The sequence below is a fragment of the Malania oleifera genome, chromosome 5 (genome assembly GCF_029873635.1).
Source record: "Malania oleifera isolate guangnan ecotype guangnan chromosome 5, ASM2987363v1, whole genome shotgun sequence".
Lineage (NCBI taxonomy): Eukaryota > Viridiplantae > Streptophyta > Magnoliopsida > Santalales > Ximeniaceae > Malania > Malania oleifera.
The window spans coordinates 16,238,044-16,256,926 of NC_080421.1; the positions used below are offsets into that span (position 1 = coordinate 16,238,044).

The window sequence follows — 18,883 nt, forward strand, 5'->3', positions numbered from 1 at the left end:
CCTAAACCATGATTGGGGATTTACACTCTTTTATCCTTCTTCACTTAGTATCAAGATTAACTCATTTTCAATGAAAAATTGGAATTATCTCACAATACTCACATTGCTAGCCTCCAACCACAACTTTTTTGGAAAAAAAAAAAAAAAAAAACAGAGTTTTCTTTCCATTTCATACTACTTGAGCACAGAGTTAAAGTCTGCCACTCAATTCTTATTTTATTAGTACATTCTAAGTTTAAAGATGGCGTTAATTACACATAATTAGCACACAGTACTTGGAGTTCTTTCATTCTCTCCCACACACAGTAATCAGAACCGGAGTAGCATTTGGAAGTTCTAGGGATAAGGTTCGCCGCAAACGTTGTACTTGGCCAATCTTGGATATTGACATGTTCCCGTCCGTCACCGCTAGATACAGATCCTGGATCGGTCGATCAAATACTAGCATGCTGTTGTTTCCCGATCCCGTTCCTTTCGCTCTGATCGCAATCAGTTTACTGAATTTGATCTTTCAAACCCCAGTTTGAAAAAATGGTCGTAAAACGATCACAGAAATAAACAAGAATGATCCATCACTTTAAATATCATAGCATAATAATGCATTCCATGCTGTTTTAATTCTCTACCCAAAAACACAATCGACATGAACTTACGATTGTGTAACTCCTGGATATTTAAGATGTAGGTATAACATGTGCAGGATGTGTTCTGAATGGAAGGTCCATGATCTTGCAACTGGTAGTGATTATCGCATGAAGGTTACAGCATTGTGGCAGCAAGCCAATGAGTCCCGGAGGCCTCCAGAGACACGCATCCCAGTCCACCTCTCCTTGGAACTGCAGTTTGTAGTATTCCTTTGGTTGTCAAATCAATGCAAGACCTTCACTCCTGCTTTCCGTCACCGCATTTTCTTGATTTCGTGCGATGAAGGCTTGGTTGTAAGTGGGTTTTCCATCATTTCCATATTAAAGTTACTTCCAAAGTCCCTACTGCCAATTCGGGTTGGTTTTATTCCATATAGAGGGGGTTTGGTGATTTTTGGGAGTATCTTGGCAAAGTTGAATATCCACCCGTCGAATCCACGTAAAGTTTTGCAGTCCAGTTTCATCCTCTGATATCTCACTCTGAACTTGTGGTTTAAGTGGTCGATGCTGGAGCAGGTGGACGCATCTCCCGATCGCGTTTTCCGGTGCCATCTTGAATATTCGGTGTCATCTCTACAAATGACTTGAGGACCCCAGTTCAAGAACGTGTATCTGGGTTTCCTCCTTCAAAGCTACACCAATTCCGCTATTATCTTTATTCTCCTGCAATTCGGTGGTTTTATAACTATGTCTGCTATGCATTGGATGCCCTTTGTCATGAAAAGCATGTATGGTGCTTTAAGTCATTTTCATGTCCGTATTTTGAGCCATGAGATCATACAACCTTCCTGGCAAATATGCCTAATGACCATTTAGGAAAGGATAGAAGGATGAATGAGATCGAGGCAAACAACTTCAAACATTTCCAGTACCATGTAAAGATATATAATTCGTAGTATGGCTCTTTCAATTTTCCCTAGTTTCATTGTAGTTTCCTTTTAACTTAAACAAATTACACAGAAACTTGATAATTTTTTCCATCCAAGGACATTTTGGGGAGGGAAATAAATCAAAGCCAAAGCTTCTTTCAATTATCTTAAAAAGTCATTGAATGACCCTTAGTCATTTCAAGATGTGGCGGGCAACAAAACTTTTTGAAAAATAACTAGCTTGAAGTACTTAGTTATATCAATTATTTAAGGAAAAACCCTATCTAACTATAAGTATTGGAAGATGATTAGGTAAAAGCACATAACAATTTAGTTACATGAGTAACCTATGTTTTCAGCAAGATCTAAAGATAATTATATTTCAAGTAAATGTGTAAATCTAATGCCTTTTATAAAACGTAATATTGTTTTTTACCTTCGGTGAAGCAGAATGAGTACATGGAGGAAGCAAACATTGTGTAATTCCAACACAGCTAGTTTCTGGAATGACATCTCTAAGGTGGTTATACAATCCCCCTTGCATTTTCCATGAGTCCGAATTGAAACCCTAATGATCCATCAAACCCCAACATCTAATTACATCTTAATCACATAAGCATAATCAATCATTAATTACCACAATTTAGACCTTTTTACAGTTTGTTTGGAAAATTTTCGTGTCTGCTTGCAGGGTTATGGCAGTTTTTTACAATTTCGGAATTATTCCTGTGTACTCTTTTTTTTTTCGTGTATTGGGAGGTTCTTATATCTCGCCTTTTTCTGTTTGTCCTTTGAAGTTTCTAATCATCTTGCTTGGTGTTTATGAAGAAATAGTGCAAAACTATTAGGATTAATTTGATTTATAAATTTTTTTGGTCCACTAGCAAGGAAGCATGTTGACCTTAACAATTTGACAATGAAGGTAGCTTGTCACTCAAATAAAACCATTCCTAGCCTTTTTGCGAAAATTTAAAGACAAACAATTGCGTATATGACTAAGTCCTTTAAAACATAATTTTTTTTTTTTTTGATTAAAACTTTTCCCTATAATCCGGTCTTTTTTTCTTCAACTACTGCGAAGATAATGATACACAAAATTCCTAGAAGACACTCGATAGTTTGAATTTGAAATTCTCTTGGAAAATCCTAAGGAAATCAGTTTGGATAGAAAGACATGAGGGTAATTGTGCATAGAATCATTGAATTTGAACTATCTCCCCTATAGAACAAATTTAGCTAGTATAGGTGATTTAATTGAAAGTTGTTTGGACAAAAGCCAACTTGACAAGCATGATTTAGCTTGGTATATATGATCAAACTAACCCGTTCAAAATCAATTTTAATCAAACTTGATAGAATATTTCATAATTGTCATCTAAGATTAGGTTATATGTTCAACCATAACACCCCGGCCTTTAACTAAACTCCCAACCATATATAGTCCTTTCACCTTTGAGTCACTGACCATATTACACATCTTCGATGCAAACCCTTGCATGCTTAATAGCTACCAACCTTGGACACCATCACTAATGAGTAGAAATTAGAGAGGTAAGTAATTTCCTCGTATTCAAATGCATAAATCATTTGAATTCTTAGATTTATGCTTAGATTGATGTCATCATCAAGTGCCATGTATCATTGGATGGTTAAAATCGATTTCATGATAGATGACTGGTCATCCTCACCACCTTAAATTATAGCAATGCTTGAGGGTTTTTTTATAGTTTCTTTTCTTTTTCTTCCATCAATGCTCATACCTCACGTCATATTTGGACTGCATAATGAAATGGGTGGGTATAAAATTAAACAAAAATCAAGTGAATAACATGCAAATTAATCAAGTAACAAATTCCATTTTTCGTTCCATATAGTTGATGCATGGATGTGCTTTTGCTTAGTTTTAAGTTGTAACTTTTTTCTTTGCCAAGCCTTCAAGAGTTTAGTATTTTTTGGATAATTTTTTTAGGCCACAATTGGCGGCTGAACCGCATTAATCACTTGACCCAAACCAAACAAGTGAACCAACCCAAGCCACCCAAACTAATATGTTTGTCCTAGTTTAGCAATTTCTCAAAGCTAAACCTTTCATGTGAGGGATTACTCCAATTACACAATAATAGTCTTGACAATCCTCTTGGTGAGCCAAAATAAACAGTAAAAGAATGAAAGAATGAAAGAAAGAAAGAAAGAAATATTTATATATTTGCATACCTGAAATAATATAGAAGACTCTATGAAGATGGGTGCGAGAGAAATGTAGAGCAGAGTACAAAAGAGCATTATATCACCCATGTTTCATTGAAGGATTGTGATTCTATTTTGTTGTTATAGATAGTTTTTTACTCCCCACCTCCTCTATTTATAGGCATGCGTTTCCACTATAATTCATAATTTTTTAAGTTAATTTTCTGGGCAAAGCTGTGTAGCCTCTTGGCCCTTTTTACCAACCTGCCTATTTCGATTTATTGCTATTCCACTGAGTATCCCATTTGCTCCATTGTTATGTTAGGTTCTATTGTTTTGTGTGCTTTCCCCAGCAAAAGAAATATGTATACATATACAAATTATTATTTTTTAAAAGGAGAAATAACAAAAAGATGAAAAGAGAGAAAAAAGAAATAAGAGGAAATATGAATAAATTTTACTATGAAATTTTAGTTCTAAACAGGAAAAAAAAAAAAAAAAATGTTCTTTGACTCGTCATTGATAAGTTATCAGAAACTCTATGATATATATGTAACTTAAAGGTTCAAAACTTATATTCTTATATTAAAATCTAGCACGCGATAAAGTAATATAACTTATGCTTTATTCATATTATAAATTTAACTCTAACTTAATGTTCGGTACATTTGAATGGAAATGAATTAATGGGAGTGAACTAAAATGAAACAATTTACAAAAAAAAAAAAAAAAGGTAAAGAACCATTTCATTTCATTTTATTTCATTCTAACTTACCAAATAAATAAAACTTGCACCTAAGAGGACATTTTAGATCTTAAATCCTATAGCTTTAGACTTTTAGGTATTTCTCAACTAAACGATCGTGAAAAAGCAAGAAAAAGAGAAATGAAGAAAACGACGTGTGGGCCATGGAGATGGCGGAAAATTGAGTAGTTAAAGGTAATTCTAAAAAATTATTTTTATGGTAGTTTACTTTTAAAAAAAAAAAAACTTTTAAAATAACTATATTTATATCTTTTTCATTAAAATGAAGAGATAAAAATATTTCTCATCCTTTTTTCCTAAATTAATTGTATGTGTATCGTAGGTGTGACACATGTCATAATGCTCTTAGATATAATTTACATAAGTCATTTGTTTGTGGTAGACACGGGCTTGATGTATAACAACACTTACTTTTTGTACTAATAAATGAAAATTGTTCATTGGGTATATATATATATTTTTTTAAATATTTCCACAAACTTCTTTATTGCGTTGCAGATTTTTTCAATAGGCCGATCTTTCTTGTCTCTTCAATAGGGACAATGCCTTAGTAACTTTTGAATATCGTTCATGCACTTATATAGAATATGATGATTACCATAATAAACTAGATTCCTAAACTTAATAACTCTCCTCCATAATTTATTGATGCACAATCTCATTCTATTGCAAAATATCTCAACTTTTCTCATAAGTAACTATTTTTTCCCCTTGTTTTGTCAACTTTCTAAAACTTTCTTTATTTTCATACTTATTTATGGCATGAATAAAAGAAAATATGCAAAAGTTTCCCCCTCCTGTTAATTTTGCGCAATCCCCTAATCTTATATTAGTGGAAGGTGATTAGGATCGCATACCCATCACATCACGGGTCTATGAGACAACATTAAAGGACTATGATCCCATGCATTCCTTCCCTATTAATGCCAAGTGGCCTGTAATGGCCACCAGGCGTGACACATAACATTAGTGTACATTAAATGTTCAACATATGCAATAAATGGTGGTCTTATACTTTGTCTATATATAAAAATTAAACTCTGAAGGCTTGTGGTGAGTGAAAATATATAGCCTTAAGATTTAGGTGGTTATAAACCTAAAAAAAAAAAATGGTGAAAAACTAATAAATATAGAAAATGAAGAAATAGTGGGTGGGCCATGGAGTTTGTGGAAAATTGATGAGTTAAATGTGATTTTGAGAATTATTTTCATCATTTATTTTTTAAAATCCTTTTTTCATAAGCCTATTAATATTTTTAATTAAATAAAAAAGACAATAAAATATTATGAATAACGATAGACAAAAAATTGTTACTATGCATCTTTAAAAAAAAAAAAGTAGTGTCTCTTAGATGTGGCATATCTAGTAGGGTGTTTGGGAGAATATTTGTGATCAGTTTTGTAAGAATGAAATGAAATTGGTTAATTTTTATAATTTTACATATTTGTCATATAATTTTTTATTCATTCCACATTCAATTCGTTTTATTCTTACATATCAAACATTGAGTTAGAATGGATTGATTTTGGCGTATATTTATATATTGCTTTATTTCTTGCTACATAAGAGCTTTTATGCATAACAACTCTCATAAGACCAGGGGCATTTGGTTCGCCAATGTTTGGTTCGAGATTATTATTTTATATGATTTGCTACATTTTGTGGGTATGTGATTACCACATTACAGGTGGTATTGTAATTTTCCGAGAGTAACACAATGCATCAAAAATAAAAATAAAAAAAAAAAAAAAAAAAAAAACCCCTCTTTTATGAAAATTTCAAGACTATCAAAATAATCCTGAGTATCTTCCTTCTATATATCTACCATAAAGGTGAGAACTTATAGTAGAGAGCTCATCAGAGTCATGGCAAGTGATGAGCTCATTGGAGTCAAGATTTATAAGTGATGTCACTGATTTAAGCTGCTCTATTTTTTAGGGTTAAATACACCTATGGTCATTAAATTATTGACTAAAATTAATGAGATGACTAAACTTTTTTTTTGTGCAAAAAGGTGATTCACCTATCAAAACCTCACAATCTTGCTTTCTCTATCCGCTAGAAACGCTCCTTCAAAACATATGCTTACATGGAAAACACTTTTTGCATCTTGCCTAAATTATATCAAAATATAATTGAAAATTTCTATTTGTAACTATCAAACAAACAAAAGATAAATAACCTAGCAAATAAATAAGTAAAAAGTAAAGAGTGAGACCCATTGTGCACTCTCACTCTCTTCACCCTTAGTTCGATCTCCCTTGGCCTCTACTTCTCCTCTAACCCAAAATACTTCTGCCACAAGCCTCAATTGGAAATTTGCAATTTCCAGAGAACTGCCACTCTTTGGCAAAAGGCCATCTACGATTTTCAATGTTGATAGTCGCTCTCTCCAAAGCATATTTTAGGTGTTGAGACGTGTGATGCACGGGCTGATGGATTCAATTAGGTTCATTGGAGCGAGTGAGTTCCCGTGCTCAAAACTTGGGGTTTTCGGTTTCATACTGTGAAAGTGTTCAATCTAAAAGCTTAATTATTTGATTGTGAGCTAACATGTATAATTTATGAATGTTATTTTTAATTTATTATTCTTGTGTTCTTTTTGTTGGGGTTATCTCATATCGGTTGTGAAAGGGGCTAGTGGTCAATTATTAAGTGTGAGGGAAAGCCCATCCAAATCTTTGTAAAATAAAAAATCTTACATTTTTGTTTTCCAAGTTACCCAATTGCTTCCATTGAAACTAATCATACGACCAACATTACCATCCATGATTTACACAATTCTAATGAGTGCAAATAACACAGCTCTGATATCACTTGTTAGGCGGTTCAGGACCTTCTCAACCCCATATGCTAGCTTTTAGGGTTGAGAGGGTCCTAAACCACCCAACACTGGTATCAGAGCCATAGTTCAACATTCTCTCCGAGATGAGGAGTATGTGGTGCCGCCAATTTGGAGGCCAATGTGTGAGGGGGGGGGGGGGTTGTCGGGGTTATCCCACATCGTGTCGTGGAAGAGGCTGGTGGTCAGTTATTAAGTGTGAGGGAAAGTCTCGTCCCATGAGCTAGTTTTTGGGGTTGAAAAGGCCCTGAACCGCCCAATAAGTGGTATCAGAGTCGTGTCATTATTTGGACTTATTAGGATTGTGTAAATCATGGATGGTAATGTCAGCCATATGATTAGCTTCAATAGAAGCAATTGGGTAACTTGAAAAACAAAAATGCAAGATCTTTTATTTTGCAAAAATTTGGATGGACCTATTGAGGGTGATAGTCGAAAGCCTCAAAACATAAGTAATGATGAGTGAAATAGGCTTAATAGAAAAGTCGTTGGTGTCATTCGTCAATGGATCGATGATAGTGTTTTTCATCATGTTTCTAGCGAAACTTTAGCATATGAATTGTGGAAAAAATTGGAGGGTCTTTATGATAGAAAGTCGGCTACAAATAAAGCTTTTCTTTTTCAAAAATTGGTGAACTTGAAATATAAAAAGGGTGATCTTATTACCGAGCATTTGAATGAGATGAAAAATATTATCAATCAACTTGCTACTATGAAAATAGTTTTTGATGATGAGTTGCAGATCCTAATGCTTCTTAACTCTTTGTTGGAAAGTTAGGAGACTTTGGTTGTGACAGTTAGTAGTTCGGCTCCCGATGGAATTGGTAGCATAAACGAAGTAACTAGCAGCTTGTTGAATGAAGAAATTAGAAGAAAAACAGTTGGCTCTTCTCATTCAGAGTGTAATAACCCAAGAATTTCTACAAGACTCGTCGACAAACACAGGGGTTTCGTCGACGAGAGCTCTTCAGGATCTCGTCGACGAAGACCCATCTCGTCGACGAGAAGATACCGAGAGAGGATTTAAAGTAGACTAAAACTCGTTGACGAGGGAGCAAGTTCGTCGATGAGTCGATGAACTTTCAACAGGACTCATCGACGAGGTGACGTGTCTCGTCGATGAATCAAGCCCTATAAATAGCTGAAACTCAAAATTTTGATAGAAATTCAGCGCAAAACCCTCCTCTCTCTCTCTCTCTCTCTCTCTCTCTCTCTCTCTCTCTCTCTCTCTTATGACCCCCTCCCATTCTCTCTTCAATCCTTACCCTATTTCTCGTCGTATTGAAGATCTGAGGCCACCACGACGCTCCTGGCGAAGTTCTCTGCAAGTCTACCAGAGCAGATCGTGGGGAAAGTTGGTTTGAAATTCATCCCAAATCCAGGGTAAGGTGTTTTATTCAGATTATGTCTTCCTTATAGTTATGAGAAATATTGTAGGTAAGAAAATACTGATGTTTTGTTCTGAAGGATATTGTTTTTAGGATGTTGAGCTAGGAACCCTGCGGGTATAGGATCAAAATTTTATAGGGGCTTTTTAGAGTTAAGGTAAGGGAAATATGTTATGCTAGCAATTTTTAATATGTATACAAAAGATTATGAAAGTGTGTTTACAAGCATGTATATCAGGTTATTTTCCAAAGAATGAATACTATTTTTATAGCAGAATTATAGAAATTGAGCATGAGACTACGTTTATTCAAATGTGTGGCATGAGTTTATTATAGTACCATATATATAGATTTTATAGTGTTACAGATATACAAATATTCAGATATTTTAGAATATTAGAAATGAATGAGACTTACAGTATTTTCAGAGAAAAACATGATTTCTAGACCATAACACTCAGACAGATTATATAGTGATAGCATCAAGATACTATAGCATATATACAAACTATACAGATATTATATACAGAACACACAGATATTATATACAGAGCATACAAATATTATATACAGAGCATATAGATATTATATACAGAATATACAGATATTATATACAGATATTGCAAATAGTTCAGATAGAAAGCACAGATGATACAGATAGAGAATATATATATTTCAGTCAGGTATCTCAGATCATATAGCTCAGAAATATAGTGTTATAATTGTTTTTTAAATCATGTTAAAAGCAGCAAGATGAGTATATATTTATATATGTATACAATACTACACGATATCAGATCCCTATGGAAATTACAGATAGATATAATTACAGTAGAGCACAATACCGTTGCTAGTTTCAAACACGTGCAACCACATGACTCAGATAGCATGTGGATTCTGTCTAACCGTGTTAGGAGAGATTGCAGTCTCCCCAGCACGCTAGGTTGAGGTAGCCGGTTAGATGATGACAGAGGTTTGATATAGCCTAGAGAGATTGCAGTGGGCTAGGATCTTCATAGAACATTACAGATTGGCGGATGTACAGATATAGATTGACTTGGCTGGTAGGCCAACCAGTGTAAGTTCAGCCTACAGGCTGCACAACCCTATCATGAGGGGATATATCATGATATATAGATCCCAGGGTATAGCAGAAGTTCCTACATACAGATATATCACTCAGCAGCAGTTTATACTATTATATTAGCAGTACCTTCAGATAGCAAACTCAGATACACAATTATATTTTAAAGATTACATGATACATATATATTCTGTACAGTTTACCAGTTTTCTCATATTACAATATTATTTCAGTATTTTAAATGATTAACTCAGCTGCCACACACTAGTAATAGCATATTTTCACTTACTGAGCGTTGTCTCATCCCAGTGACTTATTATTTTTCAGGAGATTCAACTATGCAAGGGGATCAGACTTACGAGTAGAGATTGACTTAAGCTGCCCTTGTAGGAAGGGTAGGTATTTTTGAGATAACAGTACTTTGGGATAGTCTTCAGATTGTAGTGACGTCACTAGGTATTTTGTATTGTATATAGTCGTTCCCAGTTTTATGTACCGCTGTTTAGTTATATATGACAGATAGAGTTTTCTTAGTGCTCTTTGGGCTTGAGATGTTATTATTAGTATTTAGATAGATGACATTTATTATATTTAGAAAGAAGGAAAAAAAATGTTGAATAATAGCAAGTCGTCACACAGAGACACTTGTGATAGAAAATCGAGGGAGAGATAGAAGTAAGACTAGATCTCCACACCATAATGATAAATCAAGAGGCTAGTACTCTAGCTCAATTTCAAAAAAGGATATTGAGTGTCACTATTGTCATAAGAAAGGGCATATGAAGTGGAAGTGTAGGAAATTGAAATTCAATGAGCAAAACAAAGAGAAAATTTTGAGAAAAAGCCAGAAGACACAACTTTAGTTGCATCCGATGGTGATCTTATGGTTATTTGTGATGTAAGTTGTATTAATTTGACAAGTCAAGAGACTAATTGGGTTATTGATTCCGATGCATTATTTCATGTCACTTCTCGAGAAGATTTCTTCACTTCCTATTCCAAAGGGAGTTGTTCGGATGGGAAATGAAGGTTTATCAAAAATTGTTAGCATGGGAAATGTTTGCTTGGAAACAAATCTTGGATGCAAGTTGGTGCTCAAAGATGTGAGAGATATACCCGACATTCGGCTAAATTTGATATCTACCGGAAAGCTTGATGATGAAAGGTTTGACAACCATTTTGGTGATGGAAAATGGAAACTCACGAAGGATAATTTGGTGGTGGCCAAAGGCAAGATGACTAGAACATTTTACATGATGCAAGGCAAAATTGGTAATGGTGTTGTGAATGCAATTGAGAGTCACTCTTCCACTGATTTGTGGAATAAGCGGCTTGAGCACATGAGTGAAAAAGGAATACAACTTTTGTTCAAAAAGAAGCTTCTACCTGGAATGAAAGGTACCTTTCTTAAAGCTTGTGTTCATTGTTTGGCCGATAAGCAACATAGATCTCTTTTTCGTACAAAATTTGTTACTAAAAAATATAATGTTCTAGATTTGATACATTGCGATGTATGTGGACCTTTGAAAGTTAAGTATCAAGGTGGTGCACTTTACTTTGTTACTTTTATTGATGATTGTTTAAGAAAAGTTTGAACTTACACTTTGAAAACTAAAGATCAAGTTTTAGATGTGTTTAAGCATTTTCAGGTCAAAGTTGAAAGGGAGATCGGAAAGAAGGTGAAATGTGTGCGTTCGAATAATGGTGGAGAGTACATTGGCCCATTTGATGTATATTGTTATAACCAAGACATTAGGCATCAAAATATCGTCAAGAAAACACCTCAACAAAATGGAATTGCCGAAAGGATGAATCGCACCATAGTGGAGAGAATGAGATGTATGCTCTCTCATGCGAAATTTCCAAAATTATTTTGGGGTGAAGCAGTGAGGATGGTAGTAGACTTGATTAATTTGTCTCCTTCAACTCCTTTACTTGGTGAAGTTCCCGAAAAAATTTGAAAAGGTAAGGATGTCACTTATGATCACTTGAAAGTGCTTGGTCGTCGGACATTTGTTTACATTCCAAAAGATGAAAGATCCAAACTTGATGACAAGACAAAACAATGTATTTTTCTTGGCTATAGGCATGATGAATTTGGATATAGATTGTGGGATCCTGTTGACAAGAAAGTTGTTAAAATCTGATTGTTGTATTTTTTGAAGATCAAACAATTGAAGATTTTGGCACGATTGAGCAACCACAATCTAATGGAAATGATTTTGTTGACTTAGAGTCACTTTTTCCACCTTTGGTACATGCTAAAAATATGGAAGATGTTCATCCACCTCTTGAAAATGTTGGAAATGATGAAATTCCTAGTGATGTTGAAGATGAAAATGAGGGGGACCAACAAGTTCAAGAGCAATCTCCTTTGAGAAGGTCTTCAAAAGAGTCAAAACCTTCAACTAAATATCCATCAAGTGATTATGTTACTCTAACGGATCAAATGGAGCTCGAAAGCTATCAAGAAGTCATGAAACATGAAAATAAAGTTGAATGGATGGAGGCTATGCAAGAGGAATAGAAGTTTATAGTTGACAATCATACTTATGATTTGTTTAAACTTACTCATGGAAAGAAAGTTTTGAAAAATGTTGGAAAGAATATTCGGTACAAGGCTAGGCTTGTGGTAAAAGGATTTGGTCAAAAAAAGGGAATTGACTTTGATGAAATATTCTCAACGATTGTGAAGATGTCATCTATTCGGGTTGTTCTTGTCATGATAACAAACTTGAATTTAGAAGTTGAACAACTAGATGTAAAAACCATTTTCTTATATGATGACTTAGAAAAGGAAATTTACATGAAACAACCGGAAGGCTTCAAAATAAAAGGGAAAGAGAATTTAGTGTGCAAATTCAAAAAAAAAGTTTGTATGGGTTGAAGTAAGCACCATGGAGATGGTATAAGAAATTTAATTCTTTCATGATTGATCATGGTTACTCAAAAACCTCTTCGGATGATTGTGTGTTTGTGAAAAAAATTTTGGATGGTACTTATATTATTCTCTTACTCTATGTTGGTGATATGCTCGTTGTAGGACAAGACTTCTCCAAGATTGACAAGTTGAAGTTGGACTTGAGTAAGTCTTTTGCTATGAAAGACTTGGGGACCGGCAAAACAAATTCCTGGCATGAGAATTATTCTTGATTGTGAAAATGGGCAAATTTGGTTGTCTCAAGAAAGGTACATTGAAAAAGTACTCGAAAGGTTCAATATGGATAAAGCAAAACCCATTGGTTGCCCACTTGCTAATCACTTCAAGTTTAGTACAAAAAACAAAGTCCTACAAGTGAGAAAGGCAAGGAAGAGATGAAGAAAATTCCTTATGCTTCGGCCATTAGTTCTTTAATGTATGCAATTAATGGTTTGCACAAGACCGGATTTACCTCATGTCGTTGGAGTTGTTAGTCGGTTTTTCTCTAATCCGGGAAAGGAGTATTGGTTAGTGGTAAAATAGATTCTCTAATAGCTTAGAGGCACTTCAAAGGTGTGTTTGTGCTTTGAAAACGGTAAATCTATGTTCCATGGATTCACAGATGCCGACATGGCCGGTGATGTTGATTCTATAAAATCAACTTCGGGTTATTTGATAACTTTTGCAAGGGGAGTTGTGGCATGGCAATCAAAATTATAAAAATGTGTTGCTTAATCTACTACAAAAGTCGAGTTTATTGCCATTATCGAAACTTGCAAAGAATTGCTTTGGTTGAAGAGATTCTTGAAAGAGTTGGGCATGGAATAAGAAAGATATGTTCTTTATTGTGATAGTTAAAGTGCAATTCGTTTAAGCAAGAATTATATTTTTAATTCAAAATCAAAACATATTGATGTTAGATATCATTGGATTCGAGATGTGTTTAGATAAGAAATTGTTGCAACTTGACAAAATTCACACCGATGATAATGGTTCGGATATGATGACAAAAGCAATGTCTAGAGGTAAGCATGTGAAGTGTCGAGTTTTGGCAGGCTTGGTGGAGTCGTCCCCATAAGTCAGGAGGGGGAGATTTGTTAGGTGTCCCTCCTTATGGGGCCCATGCCTTGGAAAGGTGTTTTTTTTTATTTATTTAATGATTTGTTGGCTTCTCAAGAAGCTTGTCTGGAGAGTACTATTTATTGAATTTCTCTCTTGCAATCAAACCATCTGCTTCCGTGAGCTTCTCCAACCCAAGTTTGATGTGCAACAAGCTACGACCCCTCCACATCCTTTACCATTCGCACGAGCTCCTCACGCGTGCAGCAACTGACCGGTCGTCTTCCCCGCCCAGCAAGCTGCGACCCTTCTCCAGCGACCAGCCCTCCCTCCTGTGACTCCAGCTATTTCACGGCGTCACTACTTATGCGTCTGCTTCTCCGGCAAGTTGTCGTTCCCAGTTTCAATTGTGCTTACATTCGTGCACTATTTTGGTTGGCTCTTGGAGCTTTATTCTCAACATTGGTGAGGTCTTTCATTTTGATACATTTGTTATACACTTTTGTATATTTGTAAGACTTGTGTCTTTTGTATGAACTTTATACGAACCTTGGTAATAGTAGATTTGGATCATCGTGCCCTGTCGATGTACTTCAACATTTGAGGGAACCACGTTAAATTTCTTGTGTCTAAATTTATTTATTTTTTTGCATTATACTACTGATTTATTTGTGGGAATCATTCATATTTCCCAATAGTTTTCATGTTTTTGACCTAAAAAGGTCAAGGCTTGTTTAGCATTGTTGTTGTTTTTTGTTTTTTGTTTTTATTTCTTCATGGTGAAAAAACAGATTATAAAAACGTATTTGGTTATGTTGTTAGTTTTCTATTTATGTTGCCGATTTTCAACTATCTGCCAAAAAACTAAAAATAAATTTTATGGTTTTCAATTGTTTTGATAACCTGTTACCAGAAATTTTAAAATCCAAAAATAGTTTTTTTTGAATTAAATTATTTATTTTGTACACTTTTAAATTAAAATCAAAATTAAATAATCATATGAATTTAAATATAATTAAAAGAAAAATCTACACAAATTTCAAATAAATAATAATAAATTCAATTACAAAATACTTTTACTAATTTTCAATTGTTATATCCAATAAATTTTTTATTGTAAAGTAAAATTTGAAAGTAGAACAATTAAGCAGAGTAATTATAATAAATTCTATTTTTATTGTAGTAATTTTTTCAATGTGTATTATTTGTAATTTTTTTCATTTTAATCATATTTTTATAATATTATTTGATTTAAAGACGAAAATGAATGTTTTTTAATTAAGTTTTTAACTTGTATTAGTTTTATAAATGTTAACTAAGAAGGTTGCTAATTTTCTAATTTTTAGTTTCTATTTCTAGTTTTTGGTTTTCATTTTTGATTTTTATTTTTTTAATCTTTGACAATCATACCAAACAACCCCTCAACTTGTAGTAGGTTAAGGAGCCAACTCTTTTGGATACATGTTATTAGTATGCAACCTCCTTCCTAAGTTGGCCTCAATTAAAATATCCTGATTTGTGCTCTTAAATTACAATGGCTCAAAAGAACACTTGCATTTGCACTAGAATTGTATAAAGGAAATTGTATAGTTTTTCCAGCAAATCGTCAATGGTTTCTATATACCTTTCGAGGATTGCTTCGACAGTTTTAGGCAGAATGTTTTTCAGGAGAAAACCGTCAACGACTCTGCCAATTGCTAAATTGTCGAGAATCCTAACAGTTGAAGATTTGCTGATATCCGATAGTTTACAATGATCTGAGATTATTCAGTTGTATTACTTGAATATTTGTTTGTATGTAATAGTTTAGAATTTTCTTGATTTGATATTTAAATACTTTTGAATTTGTAACAATTATATAGGACATCTTTACATTCTCCATAAACTAGACATTATTAGGAGCTGGAGTCGGAGCAATTTCATCTTCTTCTCTACACTTTCGAAATCCTAGGCCTTAAAATCATGGATCCATGGAGGAGTCATGTGATTTATTTGTTTTTGGAGGGAACCTAGGTGGTGTCATTCAAGGTGCGACCACACCTGCTACGCACACTAAAATGATCTTCTATATAAGCATATGTAATAGAGGGACATTTCTATTGGATGGAAAGAAGAAGATTGCGACAACTTGGTAAAAAAAATTTAGTTACCTCCACTGATTGATTTTAGTCAATAATTTAGTGACTACGGGTGAGCGCTTTCGTCGGAGCTTTCGATGGAGATGAAACCTTGGGCATGAATGAAGCAGGAGCATTGGCTGGAGTAGGCGATTCAGGCATTGAAGTTGTGGCGGCGCTACTAGCAGGCAACGAGGAGGGCATGCCAGCAATGGGAGTCGCCGCAGTTGGTGGAGTTGTAAAAGGGCAGCGGCCAGAGACTGATCCATCTCCAGCACTTGTGATCTCACCATTAAATTTTGTAGTCTCTGGAACTTGTGACTCACCATTGACATTTGAATGCTTAAGTTGAAGGCATTTGTGATCCATCCCTTCACAACATAAGCAAAAGGTTTTAAGTTGGGGGCATACCAATCTAGTTAACGTTGCAACAGAAATTACAAAAGAATTAAAACAAAAATTTTAATTGAAACAAATCACAATTTATAAATATAAAAATATTAGTACACTGATGAACCAAATTAAAGTGGGACTCATACGTGCATAGCTTGATTCTAGATTCTAGTAACTTGAAACTTTATGGGAATATTAAATTACTTAAGCGAAGCCCTTCTCATTCGTTATATTAACTGTAAGCACTGCACACGAGACTTTATTTTTAATTTAAAATTAACTTCATGAGCAGGAGATTAATAATACCAAACCCCACGTTACCAATGGTGAATCTTTACTTGAACAGCAGCTGCAGCTAGTTGTCAATGTTTTGTAATTTGATGTAATTGAATGCTCATCATAGCTAGAGTATGAGCAAAGCATAGATCATTTTAAGGTAAAAGAAAATTGTGGCTATCCAAGTCTATTGTTAATCCGTCCTTAATAACCAGCAATATTATCATCTCATGCCCATGAACACTCCCCAGTGTAGCTGTGTTAACGAAACATAGAAAGTTTAACAAGCTATAGGATGAAGAGATAGATAACAAGTTGTTTGGCTGCGCAAAAACTCATATATTGTATTTTTGATCGCTAAACATATATATATATATATATATATATATATAAAACATTACAATTGTGTTGTAGTAAGTCAATCTGCCAAACATCTGAAAGTGAATAGCTTAACCAAAACATGCTTATGAGTAATGACCGAGAATACATAGAAATTTTTTGAGGCATTATATCAAACATTTGTTGTGCAGTCTCCACTCTTAGCTTTGTAGTCTCCTGTTTACATTCTTATGTCATGGGCTTTGTAACATCACTTGTATATATCAGTAAAACTCAACAGTCTGATCCATTTTCCTCAATTATTTTTCAAAGAAAAAAATTATTAAACCATCACTAAGTGTTGACCTAACCCAGCAGCCAATTCATCCATTCAAGAGCAATCATATGAAATTATTGAAAGCATAAAAATCCCCACAATCCCAAATCAAAATAATCTTATAAATATGGCAACAGTGGTTAATATCTTCATCATTTCATTCAAATATGGAGCAGAAAACACGTAAATCTTCTTGAAGAGAGGACTGCCACACACACACACTTGAGGAACACAAAATTTACTCTCTATTCAAACAACATTTACAGCAAAGGTAAGGAAATCAATCAAACAAACCTTCATGAGCATCACATCACACTTTGAGTTGCACAATGGGAGGTAGTCCGATCTAGATATTAGAATTATAACTTGTGCTCGTTTTTTTAGAATCGTTACAATTTTAAGCCCTAGTGGCTTGTCCTAAGACCGTGTGAAATAATCATCCGAAAACTTAACCTTTTATAGGTGAAAATAATAAGGTAGCTCTTCAATATGTCATTAGAGTATGTTTGGTATGTTGAGGGTCTAAACTTCGAATCATGTGTAATTTTTTATTTTTATATTAAAATTTCAAGACACGACAAAATGATGATCCTATGCTTTATTTGGGCTTTAAATTAAACTCTAAATTGCATGTGAGAGAAATCTTAATTGGATACTCACCCAAGAAAATAATAATAAGTTTTATTACTTTGGAAAGGTTTTATGCTTTTGAGTTGATAGATTTGTTAACAAAAAAGTGGTGAAAAATAGTAAGGAGGAATAAAATTTAGATAAAAACAATGGGCCGGTGAGGAGATAAGGAAAGTTGAATTATTAAACAGGTAGTTTACTTTTTAAGATCGTTTTGCATAGCTATGTTTATATTTTGGATACATTGTACATAAAAAGTGTTATTCTACTCTTCTTTTATTTTCTTTTTTTTCTAATTACTAATCGCATATATATATATATATATATATATATATATTTTAGACTTTCTACATCAACTGGTTGGCTTGGAAATTTTTTACATTGCACCGATGTAAGTGTATATTTGTATATTGATTTATTTCTGAGTAAATATAGACTTATATTTGTATAACAACGTTCATTACACTACTTATATTTTTTTATATTAATGTAGGGAAAATATTGTAACGAACAATATTATAAGAGTAGTCACAAAATTTGTGGTGAAAATTCATTTTTTCTAAAATATTTGTGGGGTTCAATTTTAAAAAAAAAAATAGTGAAGGGCTTGAGTAATATTAATTTTCTAGTAAGCCACATTTTTTTTTTTTTTTCACTTTTTATATAGGAAGAACCCTAACTAGCAAGCTTTTTATGGTCATTATGTCTCTTGATAAGTTTTACATGTATACATGCAGCTGCATACATAGGATATGATGCCTACTATAGAAGCCCCTCTTTCTTTTAAATTAAATTTCCTACTAAGCTGCCTATAACCTCTTTATTCCTCAAAATGTCTCCATTGAGTTTTATCAACTTCTTAATTTTCTCTTGTTTTAATTTTTTTATATTTTTCTAGCGTATGAATTAAACAATTCAAAAGATTTTTTTTATTTCTAGAAAAGAAAAACAAAATAAAGGTAAAAAGAGAAAGGCGAAAAAAAGAATGAGGGGAATGTGAATAAGTTTCACATATATGATGAGGGGAAAAAATAGTGCAACTTTGTTTTATA

The 18,883-nt window shown here is 33.7% G+C and overlaps 2 protein-coding genes across 2 annotated transcripts in view; both read right to left on the reverse strand.

Moving 5' to 3' along the window:
* The window catches only part of LOC131155862 (alpha-amylase-like), a 7,122-nt gene extending 3,326 nt beyond the window's left edge, over nt 1–3,796 (reverse strand). Inside the window, exon 1 of the mRNA XM_058109311.1 lies at nt 3,728–3,796. Within this exon, the coding sequence (XP_057965294.1) occupies nt 3,728–3,796 (69 nt within the window). The remainder of the gene's footprint in view (nt 1–3,727) is intronic.
* Nucleotides 3,797–9,408: 5,612 nt separating this feature from the next.
* On the reverse strand, nt 9,409–17,710 carry LOC131155637 (uncharacterized). The gene is made up of 3 exons (XM_058108891.1): nt 17,496–17,710; nt 15,911–16,248; nt 9,409–9,857 (listed from the first exon to the last, which is right to left on the reverse strand). Exons 1-3 carry the CDS (start codon nt 17,505–17,507, stop codon nt 9,782–9,784), a joined length of 426 nt encoding a protein of 141 aa, XP_057964874.1. The 5' UTR covers nt 17,508–17,710; the 3' UTR covers nt 9,409–9,781.
* Between the last annotated feature and the right edge of the window lie 1,173 nt (nt 17,711–18,883).

Coding starts and splice junctions, on each gene's coding strand:
- LOC131155637 (XM_058108891.1), bottom strand. Junction 9,858..15,910: donor ACTAAAATCAATCAGTGGAG/GTAACTAAATTT, acceptor ATCTGTATGTAG/GAACTTCTGCTATACCCTGG.